Below are 10,647 nucleotides of genomic sequence, written 5' to 3'. Positions count from 1 at the left end.
CCACCGGCCGCCCCCCAGCCGACGGGCAGTGTCCTACACCCCGGGGCTGGGCAGCAAGCGGCTCCCACCCCGGGGGATCAGGGAGGCCGCTGTGTGGCCACCGGGGCGGCCACGGTGGCCCACGGCACGGAGCAGAGGCCAGGCGGTCTTGCTCTGTAACTTTATTCACACAGGGGGGTGCCCCGCTGCCCCCCACCCTGCCCACGGCGCTCCGGGGGCGGGCAGGGGCCGGGGGCCGGGGTTGGGGGTGCGGGGGATCACTGGCAGGTGTTGTAGATCTGGACCTGCTGGTTGATGGTGGCCAGCACCTCCCTCATCCTGGCCTCCAGCCCGCCCAGCTGGGCCGCCTTGGCGTCCAGCACTCGCTCGTTCCGCTCGTACGCCTCCTCCAGCGCTGCGGGGACGGGGAGAGGGGACACCGGTCAGCGGGGACGCCGGTCAGCGCGGCCCCCCACCATGACCCACCGCCCCGGCCTCACCTCGCAGCCGCTGCAGCTTGCCCTGGGCGTCCTGCAGCAGCCTGGCAGCCTCGTCCCGCAGTTGCTGCGCCCGGCTACCCGCCTGCCGCGCGCCCTGCGCCCGGTGCTGCACCAGCTCCTGCACCGTCCGGTACCGATCCCGCAGCGGCCCCTCCAGCATCTGCCGGGCAGCGGGGGCGGTCAGCAGGACCCCCGTGGGACCCCCGCTGGCCCCACCACGTCCCCCGTTCACCCACCTGCTTGGCCTCGCCGGCTCGGTCCCGCGCGGCACCAGCTGCCTCCTGGGCACGCGTGGCTGCCAGGCTGTTGTTGGCACGTTTCACCTTCAGGGCGTCCGTCTGTCCGTCCAGGAGCCCGATCTGCCCCATGGCACCTGCCAGCCGCTGCTCTGTGCTCGCCACCTGGGCCTGCATCTGGGGACCGGCGGCAGGGGGGGACAGGCACGGTCAGGGTGCCCGCACAGTGGGGACAGAGCAGAGGCTGCAGGGTTGGGACCCTTACCATGCCGAGGGCTCTCTCGCTGTGCTGGATGTCACCGGTGGCCTGGTGCAGCGCCTGCTCGGCCATGCCCTGGGCTAGCCGCGCATCCTCCAGCGCCTGCTGCACCGCCTCAGCCGTGCCCCGCACCCCCTCTGCCCGTGACCTGCGGCCGGGGCGGCACGGCCTTAGCGCCAGCCCAGGCTGGGGGTCCCCGGGGGGCCACGTCCCCACGTCCCCAGGCTCACCTAGCCCGCTGGGCATCCTGCAGCAGCTGCCCGGCTTGGCGCACGTCGCCGGCTGTCTGCTCCAGGATGGCGTCCACGCTGGCCAGGCTGCGCACCCGCGCCTTGATCTCCTCGGCCAGGCGGTGGATCTGGGCCGGCGCGGCGGGGAGCGATAGCTCCAGCACCCGGCTGGCCACCACCTCAATGCTCTCGGGGTCGGCCCCCTCCTCTGCGGGTGGGAGCCATCAGTGTCCCCCGCCACGGCACCCTGGTGCAGTGGGGACAGGCGGACCCGGGGGGGGGGGGCAGGGGGGAGCCGTGGGGAGGGAGCGTGGGGCAGGGTAGGGGGGCAGGGGACGGTTGGGGGGGCATGGGACGGTCAGGGCAGGGCAGGGACTGTGCGGTGCCGGGGTGGTGCAGCGCCGGGGCGGTACAGCCTGCATGCAGTACGGGGACCATGCAGTGTGGCGCAGGTGCAGTGCAGGTGCAGAGTCGCGCAGTGCCGGGCAGGGGCGGCCAGCCCCCCCGGCACGCCGGCACTCACGGCTCAGGAAGGCCTTGACGTGGCTGATGAGCTCCCGCAGCTCCTTGTTGGAGCTCTCCACGCGGGCCCTGGTCTGGTTCGCCTTGTCCAGGGCTGCCTGCGCCCGCAGTCGGGCCTCGTCCGCCTTCTCCTTGGCCTCGGCCACCTGGCCAGGGGCAGAGACCCTCAGCACCGGCCCCGAGGGCTGGGTGCCACGGCCGTGCGGCCTGCTCCCACCAGCGCTCGTGTGCCACGCACCCTGTGGGAGAGCTGGGCCACGTCGCCGGCGGCCCGCCGCAGCTCCTCCTGGGCATGGCGTGCCCGGTCCAGCGCGCTGTCGGCCGTGGACACAGCCCCGCCGCAGCTCAGACCCCCGCAGCGCCGTGCCCCGTCTTCATCCTGGCACCCAGCTCCCCCGCAGGGGCTCTCGGCGCAGGGCACGTCACCCACCGCACCGCACACCTACAAGGCAGCGCAGGTTCGGGGTGGCTCTTGGCTGCCATCCCCCAGGTTCCCTCCCCGCGTCCCACCTTCTCGTTGAGCGGCTGCAGGCTCAGCGCCCGTGCCCTCGCCGCCAGGTCCATCAGCGCCCGCCGGCTGGCCGCGTTTTGGCGGTTGAAATTGTCCCGCCGGCTGGCCAGGAGCTGCTCGGTGCGGTGCCGGGTGGCCGCCGAAGCGCTGACGGGGCTGGGCACGGCGCGGGTGGAGGCGTCTGCCCGGCGCTCGGCCTCCCGGGACTCCCCGTGGGACTGGCGGATGCTGTCATAGGCACCTGGGGGCGGCAGGGCCACTGTCAGACCCCCGGCCACAGCCCCGCTGCCCTGGTCCGGCTCTGCGGCACAGCTCACCAAGGAAATTGGAGGTCTTGAGGGCATGCAGCCGCTGCTCCAGGTCCTGCAGGCTGTGGTTGAGGGCGCGGGCGCCCCGGTCCACCGCACTCAGCACGTGGCTGGCATTGAAGTTGGCGTCCTGGGTGGCCGTCAGCTCCCCCTCCAGCCGCGTCAGCATCTCTGTCGCCTCCTCGATCTGCTGCCTGCAAGGGAAGGGGGTGACAACCCGCCCCTGGGGTCACCCCAGGAGCCGTGCCTTGCGCCGGGTGCTCACCGCAGCCCCTCTGTGGCATGAGTCAGGTGGGCGGCGGTGGCAGCGGTGGCGTTGCGGGTGGCCACCACGTCACGCACGGTGGCCAGGTTCTCCTCCAGCCGCCGGAAGGTGCCCTCGAAGGCGCCGGCAGCCCCGGTGTGCTGCAGGAGGCTGGCCCGCTGCGCCAGCGCCCGGGTGCGGGCAGCCAGGTCCTGCACCACCCGGTCCCAGTCCCCGAAGCAGGGGTGGCAGGGCTGGCAGGCGGGGAAAGCGCCAGCGAAGCCCCGGGCGCACTGGTCGCAGCGGATGCCCGAGATGCCAGGCCGGCAGTCGCAGTGGCCGCTGCTGCGGTGGCACTGGGTGCTGGCGACGCCGCGGGGGTCGCAGTCACAGGCTGTGGGGAGAGCGGGGTCAGGGCGCCGCGGGGCTCGCCACGGACCCCCCGCCGGCACCGGCTCTCACCTCGGCACTGCTGCCGCGGGTCACCCCAGTGGTGCTCCTGGCAGTCGGCGCAGGTCCGGCCCCCGAAGCCCGGCCGGCACGAGCACTGCCCCGTGAACTGAAAGACACGGCGCGGCCAAGGCTAGCGCAGCTGCGGCACGCCCCCCGCCCCATCCCAGCCCCCCGCGCCCCGTCCCTCTCTCACCTGGTTGCAGGCGGGTGTCAGGGCGTGCTGGGGGTGGCAGGCGCAGGGCTGGCAGCCCTGCCCGCTGCCCAGGTTCCAGAAGTTGGGGCTGCAACGGTCGCAGCTCTGGCCCTCCACGTGGGGTAGGCAGTGGCACTGCCCGCTGCGCCCATCGCACTGGCACTGCTGGGGCCCGCAGGTGCTGGGGTCGGTGCCCAGCGCGTTGCAGGAGCAACCTAGAACCAGACGGGTGCTGAGCGGGGACGGGGATGGGGGTGCTGAGAGGGGATGAGGACAGGGACGGGATGGGGATAAGATGGGGATGGAGATGGGATAGGGGTGCAGATGGTGCAGGGACACAGGTAGGGATGGGATGGGGATGGGGATGGGTGAGGGTGGAGGCAGGATGGAGACGGAGATTGGGCAGGGATGGGGTGGGGACCGGATGGAGGTGGGATGGGAACAGCATGAGGACAACTGATGGGGATGGGATGGAGATGGGACAGGGACAGGGTCAGGATAGAGACGGGATAAGGATGGGATGGGGACGGAGTCAGGGTGGCAGTGGGGATGGGATGGCAACGGGGACAGGAATGGGCCTGAGATGAGGATGTAGATGGGATGGGACAAGTTGGGCACAGGGACAAGGATGGGGCCGCTGTACCCGGGCTGGGCAGAGGAGATGCCAGAGCAGGGCAGGGCTGCCAGGACCCCACAGCGCTGTGCACCAGCAAGGGCAACCATGGGTACCCACAGCCCCCAGGGACGTGCTGGGCCCTGGAGGCAGGTCCGTCTTGGCGTGGCTGTGGGTACTCACGCCTGCAGCTGTGCCTTGTGGCGTCCCCGTAGTAGCTGGGCTGGCACTCGGCACAGTGTGGCCCCGCCGTGTTGTAGAGGCAGCGCAGGCAGCGCCCCGTGCGCCGGTCGCACGCCTCCGGGTCCGTCATGTCGATGTTATCGTGGCACTGGCAGGGCAGGCAGCGCCCGCCAGGCTGCAGCGGGTCCCCGTAGTACCCGGGGGCACACTCGTCACAGCGGGGACCTGCCGGCACAGAGTGCTGGGCAGTGCCCGGGGATGGGGAACCCCCAAGGACACCGAGCATGCTGCGGCAGGCACCCACCTGTGTACCCGGGGCTGCAGTGGCAGACGACCTGCCGGGAGCGGCTGTCCTGGTAGCAGGAGGCAGCGAAGTGGCGGGGGCTGCCGGGCCCCTCGGGGCAGGGGCAGGGCCGGCAGTGCTGCCCGGAGCCCAGCGCCGGGTTCCCAAAGTGCCCGGCTGCGCACCTGCAGGCAGGCGGTCAGCAGGGGCCGGGGCTGCTGGCAGCACCCTGCCCCAGTCCAGGTGTGTGCCCCACTTACCTCTGGCACCTCTCGCCATCCGTGTGGTCGCGGCAGCGCAGGCAGCTGCCCGTCTGGGGGTCGCAGTCCTCGGCGTGCCCATTGCACTGGCAGGGCCGGCAGGCGGGGAAGCCCCAGTGGCCGGGCTGGCAGCGGTCGCAGCGCGAGCCATGGGCACCCTCGCGGCAGGAGCACTGCCCTGTGGCGCTGTCACAGACGGTGCTCACCGACCCCTCGCTGCTGCACTGGCACGCTGGAAGGCACGGCACCCACGGCGTCTGCCCCTGGCATGCAGGGAGCGTCCCTCCCTGGTGCCCCCAGCCCCGGGGTGCCCAGGCTCCTCTCTGGGCTGGGCTGGCACAGCCCCGTGGCGCTCACCTCGGCACCCACCGGGCCCGAAGCCAAAGGTTCCCGGGGAGCAGCGGTGGCAGCGCCGTCCCACGACGTTGGGTTTGCAGCGGCACTGCCCGCCCTGGGGCTGGCACTCGGCGCTGAGCGAGCCCTGGGGGTCGCAGAGGCAGGCTGCAGGCAGAGAGCGGGGTGAGCGGCGGTGGCCGCCGTGGGGCACGGGATGGGGCACGGGGCCGTACTCACGCAGCGCCCCGTCATGCAGGATGGCCGAGAGGCTGTGCAGGAGGCTGGAGCAAGGCTCGGCCACGGGCGAGGGCCCCGCGGCGTGGAAGGGCTGGGCACAGCGGTACCGTTCGAAGGTCTCCCGGCGCTCCATGGAGCCAGGGTCACCCGCGATGAACATCTCCAGTGAGGAGTAACGGGGTAGGAGCACCAGCTGGTGGGGGCAAGTCAGTGGGATGTCATGCCTGTCTCTCCCCGTGTCCCCTACGGCCGCATCCTGCCCCCCTGAAGGGGTTGGTGTCCCCCGTCCCGCTGCCCGGCTGCCCCTCACCGAATCAATGAGCACGCTGGCAGTGGGATCCTGCCGAGCGGTGGCACAGCCCAGCTCCAGGCGGAGGGTGTAGGAGACGCCCCGCTCCAGGCAGATGGGCTGGGGCAGCACCACATACCTGGCGGGGGCAAAGCAGAGCACGGGCAGCCGGGTGCCTCCTGTGAGCCCCCGGCGCAGCCCAGTCCCGGCAAGGCGCTCACCTGGCACCGGAGGGGAGGCTGGTGGAGAGCTGGTCATCGGCTGGGATGGTGTTTCCGCAAGGGCTGCTGGCCGAGACGGGGCTGGGGCGCAGCACCCTCACCCTCACCTCCTGCCAGGGCTCCAGGTGCTGCCGGCGGAGAAGGAGCTGTGCCAAAAAGCCTCACCGGCCAGCACTCCCTGCCACCACCCCCCAATCTGGCGATGCATCCCACCGCCAGTTTCACCATCCGGTGCTCACCTGGGGCTCGTAGCGGATGATCACGTCGTACTCGGTGGAGAAAGGCACATTGCTGATGTGAAACTCCACCCAGCCGCCCTCCAGCATGCGGGTAAAGCCCGTTCCCGTCCACGAAGCCGGGCGATCCGTGGGGGGCTCACGCTCCACCACTGAGCCCTGGTGCAAGGTGGGGTTGTGAGATGGGACCCCAAAAATTGCCTTGGCCAGCAGGCACCGCTCTGCCCCGCTGCCCCCGCTGGGGGCAGCGGGGCAGAGCGGTGCCTGCCGGCTTGGGGACCCTGCAAAGAGCCACCCCTTTGTCCCTTACCTGATGCAGCCGAGCATCCTCAGCCTCGTAGGTGTAATGGTCCAGGTTGATGTGGTAGAAGCCAGGCTCCACTTGGCCACACTGCCGTCCCACCACGTGGCTGCGGCACCGGCACTGCCCCGTCTCCACGGCACACCTGGTACCCCAGCGGCACCGTCAGCCCCAATGCCGGCAGGGATGCCCCTTGCCCCCTGCGTCCCCGCGAAGACTCACAGGTTGTCGCGGGCACCTCCCACGTCGCAGTCGCATGGCCGGCAGCCCGGGAGGTCGTGGCTCAGCCCCCAGTGCTCGGGCTGGAGAGGGCAAGGGTGTCAGGGAGTGCCTGGCTGCGGTGGCACGGCCCTGAGCACCCTGCATGGCTCCCGAACACCGTGCATGGCTCCCAAGCGCATCCCCACTCACCAGGCACTGGTCGCAGTTGCGCCCAGTCACCAGCCGCTTGCAGAGGCACTCGCCGCTCACGGGGTCGCACCGGCTGCCCTCAGCGACTGTGCCGCGGGGGTCACACTGGCACCCTGCGCAGAGAGCCAGCAGCGTTTGGCAGGGCCGAGCCACACGCCCGACCCCGGCGGGTGCCGCCCCGGTACCTACGCTGGCAGCCCTGCGGGTTGGCGGCGCTGAGGCCGAAGAAGCCGGGTTTGCAGCGGTCGCAGCGGGGACCGGCCACGTTCTCCTTGCAGCGGCACTGCCCCGCGATTAGCCCCCGAGCTGGGTCGTCAGCACCGTCGCACAGCCCCCCGTCCAGAGAGCCATCGGGGTCGCAGTCGCAGGCTGCGGGGCGCAGGCAGGGTCAGCACCCTGACCCCCCGTCCAGCCCCATGCAGCCTGTCCCACACCACGCACCCCCCCCCCGGCACCGACCTCGGCACACCGCGGGGTCCCGCAGGTCCTTGCTGGGATCCTTGTAGTAGAAGGGCTTGCAGAGGTGGCAGCGGCGGCCCATGGTGTTGTGCTGGCAGCCGTCGCACACGGCCCCGCTGGCGTTCCCCGTGGCCAGGAAGACGGCCATGTCGAAGTGGCAGCGCCGCGAGTGCTCGTTGCAGTCGCAGCCTGCGGAGACGGCACCGTGGCACGGCATGCGGCACCCCAACCCCCTGCCTGGCAAGCAGCACCCCGAGTGCCAAACCTCCCCTGCCCTGACTCCTCTTACCCCGGTACACAGCACCCCAACCCCAAACCTCCCCAAACCACAGCCTGCAGCACCCCAAACCCCCCACAGCTGGTCTTCAGGATGCCAGGCCCCACCCAAGCACATCCCAGCGTGCAGCACCCCAGAACCGCTGGCACGGCGCAGCCTGCCAGCCCTGGCACCGGGATCTCTGTGCCAGGAGCCGGTGTCGGCACGGGGCACTCACGGCGGCAGGCGTTGGTGCTGGAGCCCTCGGCCGGGCGCCAGGGTAGGTCGTGGTAGAAGTCCTCGCAGCGCTCGCAGTTCAGCCCCTGCGTGTGGTGCTTGCAGACGCAGCGCCCGTGCACCTGCCGGGACGCCACGGTGAGGGGCTGCCGGACCGGGCAGCGCAGCCACCCGGCTCTGGCAGGGCACGGGGGGCCGGCTCACCTACCATGCCGTCGGTGGTGGCGGGGGCCCCGCTGAGCGGGGCGCACTCAGAGGCGTGCCCGTAGCAGAAGCAGTTCCCGCGCAGCACCAGCTCGTAGAGCGCGTAGTAGTACTTCTCCTGGATCTCCCACCGCGTGTCCAGCAGGTTGTCCCCCAGCGTGTGCAGCTTGGTGAGGTTCACCCGCAGGTTGGTGACGCGCAGCAGGTCTGGGACAGGGAGAGACCCGCGTTGGCACGGTCCTGGCTCTGCCGCGCACGGCTGGGGTGGGCTGTGCATGGCCGCGGGGGGCTGTGGGTGGCTTGGCGGAGCCGGGCACGGCTCAGCTCGCCTGTGCGCAGTTGCGCCGGGCTGTGCATGGCATGGGGCGTCCGCGCAGGGCTGCACACCATCAGGCTGGCTCGTGCGTGGCTTTCTATGGCCCGGCTCCTTGGCACAGGGCTGTGTGTGGTTTGGCTCACGCGTACGTGGTTGCACGTGGCCAGGCTGGGCTGTACGTAGCTGCGGTGGTTCAGCTCCCATGCACGTGGTTGTGCACGGTCAGGCAGGGCTCTGCACGGGCCGGGGCTCTGCAGGCCCCCCCAGCAGATGCAGGCTGGGACCCCACCAGTGCAGAACAAGCGCCTCGGGCTTAGGGCACCTTTCTGGGCGTCGGGGCACCCACTGGTGGGGGCTGTGCCTGGAGGACGGCTGTGCCCGGTGGGCGCAGCCTGGGGGCCCTGGCAGGACAGGACAGCTCCCCCGGGAACTGCAGCTTCCCAGCAGCCCTGCCCTGCAGATTCCTCCCCTCCTGCTCCCAGCCTAAATTTAGTCCTGGGTGATTAAGCCCCTGCATCCTGCGCCCGGCCCAACTTGTCTGCCCGTCACCGACACCGTCCCGCACCACGGCCACCGCTCGAGGCTTGGCTGGGCTCTGGCACCGCTCTGGCACCGCCGTCCCCCTCCGCTCCCCCCCCCCCCCCCGATGCAGCCGGACCTTTAGCTGCTCCCACGGGGGGGCGTGCAGGAGGGGCCCGAGCCCCCGCAGGCTGGATCCGGCCCTGACCCTGCCGTGGGGCTCAGAGCAGGGAGAAAGCGGCCAAAATAGCTGCGCCCAAAATAGAGCAGCCAGGCAGGAGCCCGGAGCGGGCGACTCACTCTGGATAGCGGGGCTGTAGGGGTCCCGGATGGGGATGGCGGGGTCCAGCACCCGGTAGATCACCTAGGGGGGGAAGGCAGGGCAGTGAGGGGAGAGCAGGGGGTCCCCCGACCCTCCTGTGGTGCCACCGGGGCCTCACCTCCCCCTCGGTGGAGGGCTCGATGTCGGAGTAGCGGGACTCGCAGACGACGTCGTCGATGCGGCGCGGAGGCCCACGGGGGACGTGGGGGAAGGCGGTGGCGCAGTCGTAGGCGAAGTAGCGGTAGACCTTCCAGCTGCGCCCAAAGTCGGCCGAGCGCTCCACCAGCATGGCCGCGGGGCGGAAGGTCTGCGGGACACCCAGCTGGGACGGGGGCCAGCCCCGCAGCCCCCGTGGGCTTCATCCCATCCCATCCCGTCCCGTCCCGTCCCATCCCGGGTACCCGCGTGCTGGGACCCACCTTGAAGGTCATGATGAGGTGGGTGAAGTGGAACTCGGCCTCCAGGTCCAGCTGGATGCTGACGTGCTCCACACCTGGGGGTGGCACGTGTGATGGCGGGGAACACCCACCCGCGGGTCCCCGGGGCTCACCCCCGCCACACGGCCGCGGTCCAGGGGCGCGTCCGCGTCCGCCGGCTGAGTCACACTTCCTCGGCGTGGGAGGAAGGGAAGGAGAGCCCCCCGGGACACCCTGCCACCCCCGCCCACTGCTCACCATTTTCCGACTGCCACCAGGCTTTCTTGGGGCGGGGGGCGAAGGTGGTGACCACGTTCTCGATGCGGTGGCTGTTGGCGTTGGCGCGGGCGTCGTAGGGCCGCCGCGAGTCGCAGACGAAGCACTTCTTCTCCTCCTGCGAGCGGGAGGCTCGGCGATGCGTGTCCCTATCCCCGTCCCGTCCCCCCCATCCCCGTCCGGTCCCCCCCCTCCCCGTCCCATCCCCGTCCCGCTCACCTGGAGGTGGCTGACGATGCAGTAGGGCTGTGGCTGGTGCAGCCCGCAGGTGGAGGTGGCACTCAGGCGGGGGGCTCGCCCCACCAGCAGGTCCCCGGTGGCCGGGTAGCAGCTACCGCGGGCGCAGCCCTGGGGGGGGTCTGGGGCCGGGGCCCCCCCCAACCCTGCGGGGCAGCGGGCGGCTGAGGGTGCTGGGGGGAGCGCGGGGCCCCCTTCCCCGGCCACCGGGAGCCAGGGCGGCGGGGCCGGGCCGGACCCCGGCCCCCACCGGGCCCCGCTGGAAGGGGGGTACGGACTCACCGGCCAGCAGCGGCAGCAGCAGGAGGGCGCCGGGGCTCCGCATGGCGGGGGCGCAACCGGGGCGCGCAAAGGGGGCGCAAAGTGGGCGCAAAGGGGGCGCACGGCAGGTGCCCGGCCGTCCCGTCCCGTTCCCGTCCCGCCCCGCCGGTTCCCGTTCCCCTTCCCGTCCCCGTCCCGGTCCCCTCCCGCTCCCCCCCCCCCCCGCTCCGAGCTGGGCGGCGGGAGCAGCGCTCGGGGCTGCGCGGAAAGCGCGGGGCGGATCCCGGCCGGAGCGGGGAGCGGGGGTGCGGCCGGCCGGCAGGCAGCAGGCAGGCAGCA

General features: G+C 71.9%; 1 protein-coding gene across 1 annotated transcript; it reads right to left on the bottom strand.

Annotated features, from left to right (window-relative positions):
- Positions 1–154: 154 nt before the first annotated feature.
- Positions 155–10,502, bottom strand: LAMB2 (laminin subunit beta 2). Its single transcript, XM_082321050.1, has 33 exons — positions 10,330–10,502; positions 10,030–10,193; positions 9,793–9,928; positions 9,538–9,611; positions 9,237–9,425; positions 9,097–9,160; positions 7,966–8,168; positions 7,759–7,879; positions 7,265–7,453; positions 6,995–7,174; positions 6,806–6,918; positions 6,617–6,696; positions 6,404–6,539; positions 6,097–6,252; positions 5,858–5,985; positions 5,658–5,775; positions 5,348–5,540; positions 5,132–5,275; positions 4,775–5,006; positions 4,536–4,699; positions 4,232–4,456; positions 3,436–3,650; positions 3,252–3,348; positions 2,811–3,183; positions 2,555–2,739; positions 2,237–2,478; positions 1,965–2,168; positions 1,728–1,872; positions 1,205–1,412; positions 981–1,122; positions 716–892; positions 480–639; positions 155–394 (listed from the first exon to the last, which is right to left on the bottom strand). Exons 1-33 carry the CDS (start codon positions 10,370–10,372, stop codon positions 258–260), a joined length of 5,337 nt encoding a protein of 1,778 aa, XP_082177176.1. The 5' UTR covers positions 10,373–10,502; the 3' UTR covers positions 155–257.
- Positions 10,503–10,647: the final 145 nt, after the last annotated feature.

The sequence above is a fragment of the Platalea leucorodia genome (genome assembly GCF_965183815.1).
Source record: "Platalea leucorodia genome assembly, chromosome: 9".
Lineage (NCBI taxonomy): Eukaryota > Metazoa > Chordata > Aves > Pelecaniformes > Threskiornithidae > Platalea > Platalea leucorodia.
The sequence above is the reverse complement of the archived record's forward strand: the minus strand, read 5'-3'. Positions and strand labels throughout refer to the sequence as shown.

What these genes read in the sequence shown, in the direction of transcription:
- LAMB2 (XM_082321050.1), bottom strand. Translation starts at nt 10,372, where the DNA reads ATGCGGAGCCCCGGCGCCCTCCTGCTGCTGCCGCTGCTGGCCG. An exon ending in CCTGCATGACGGGGCGCTGC is followed by an intron (nt 5,276 to 5,347) that starts GTGAGTACGGCC and finishes CTCTGCCTGCAG; the next exon opens with CCTGCCTCTGCGACCCCCAG. An exon ending in TGACACCCGCCTGCAACCAG is followed by an intron (nt 3,349 to 3,435) that starts GTGAGAGAGGGA and finishes CGTGTCTTTCAG; the next exon opens with TTCACGGGGCAGTGCTCGTG.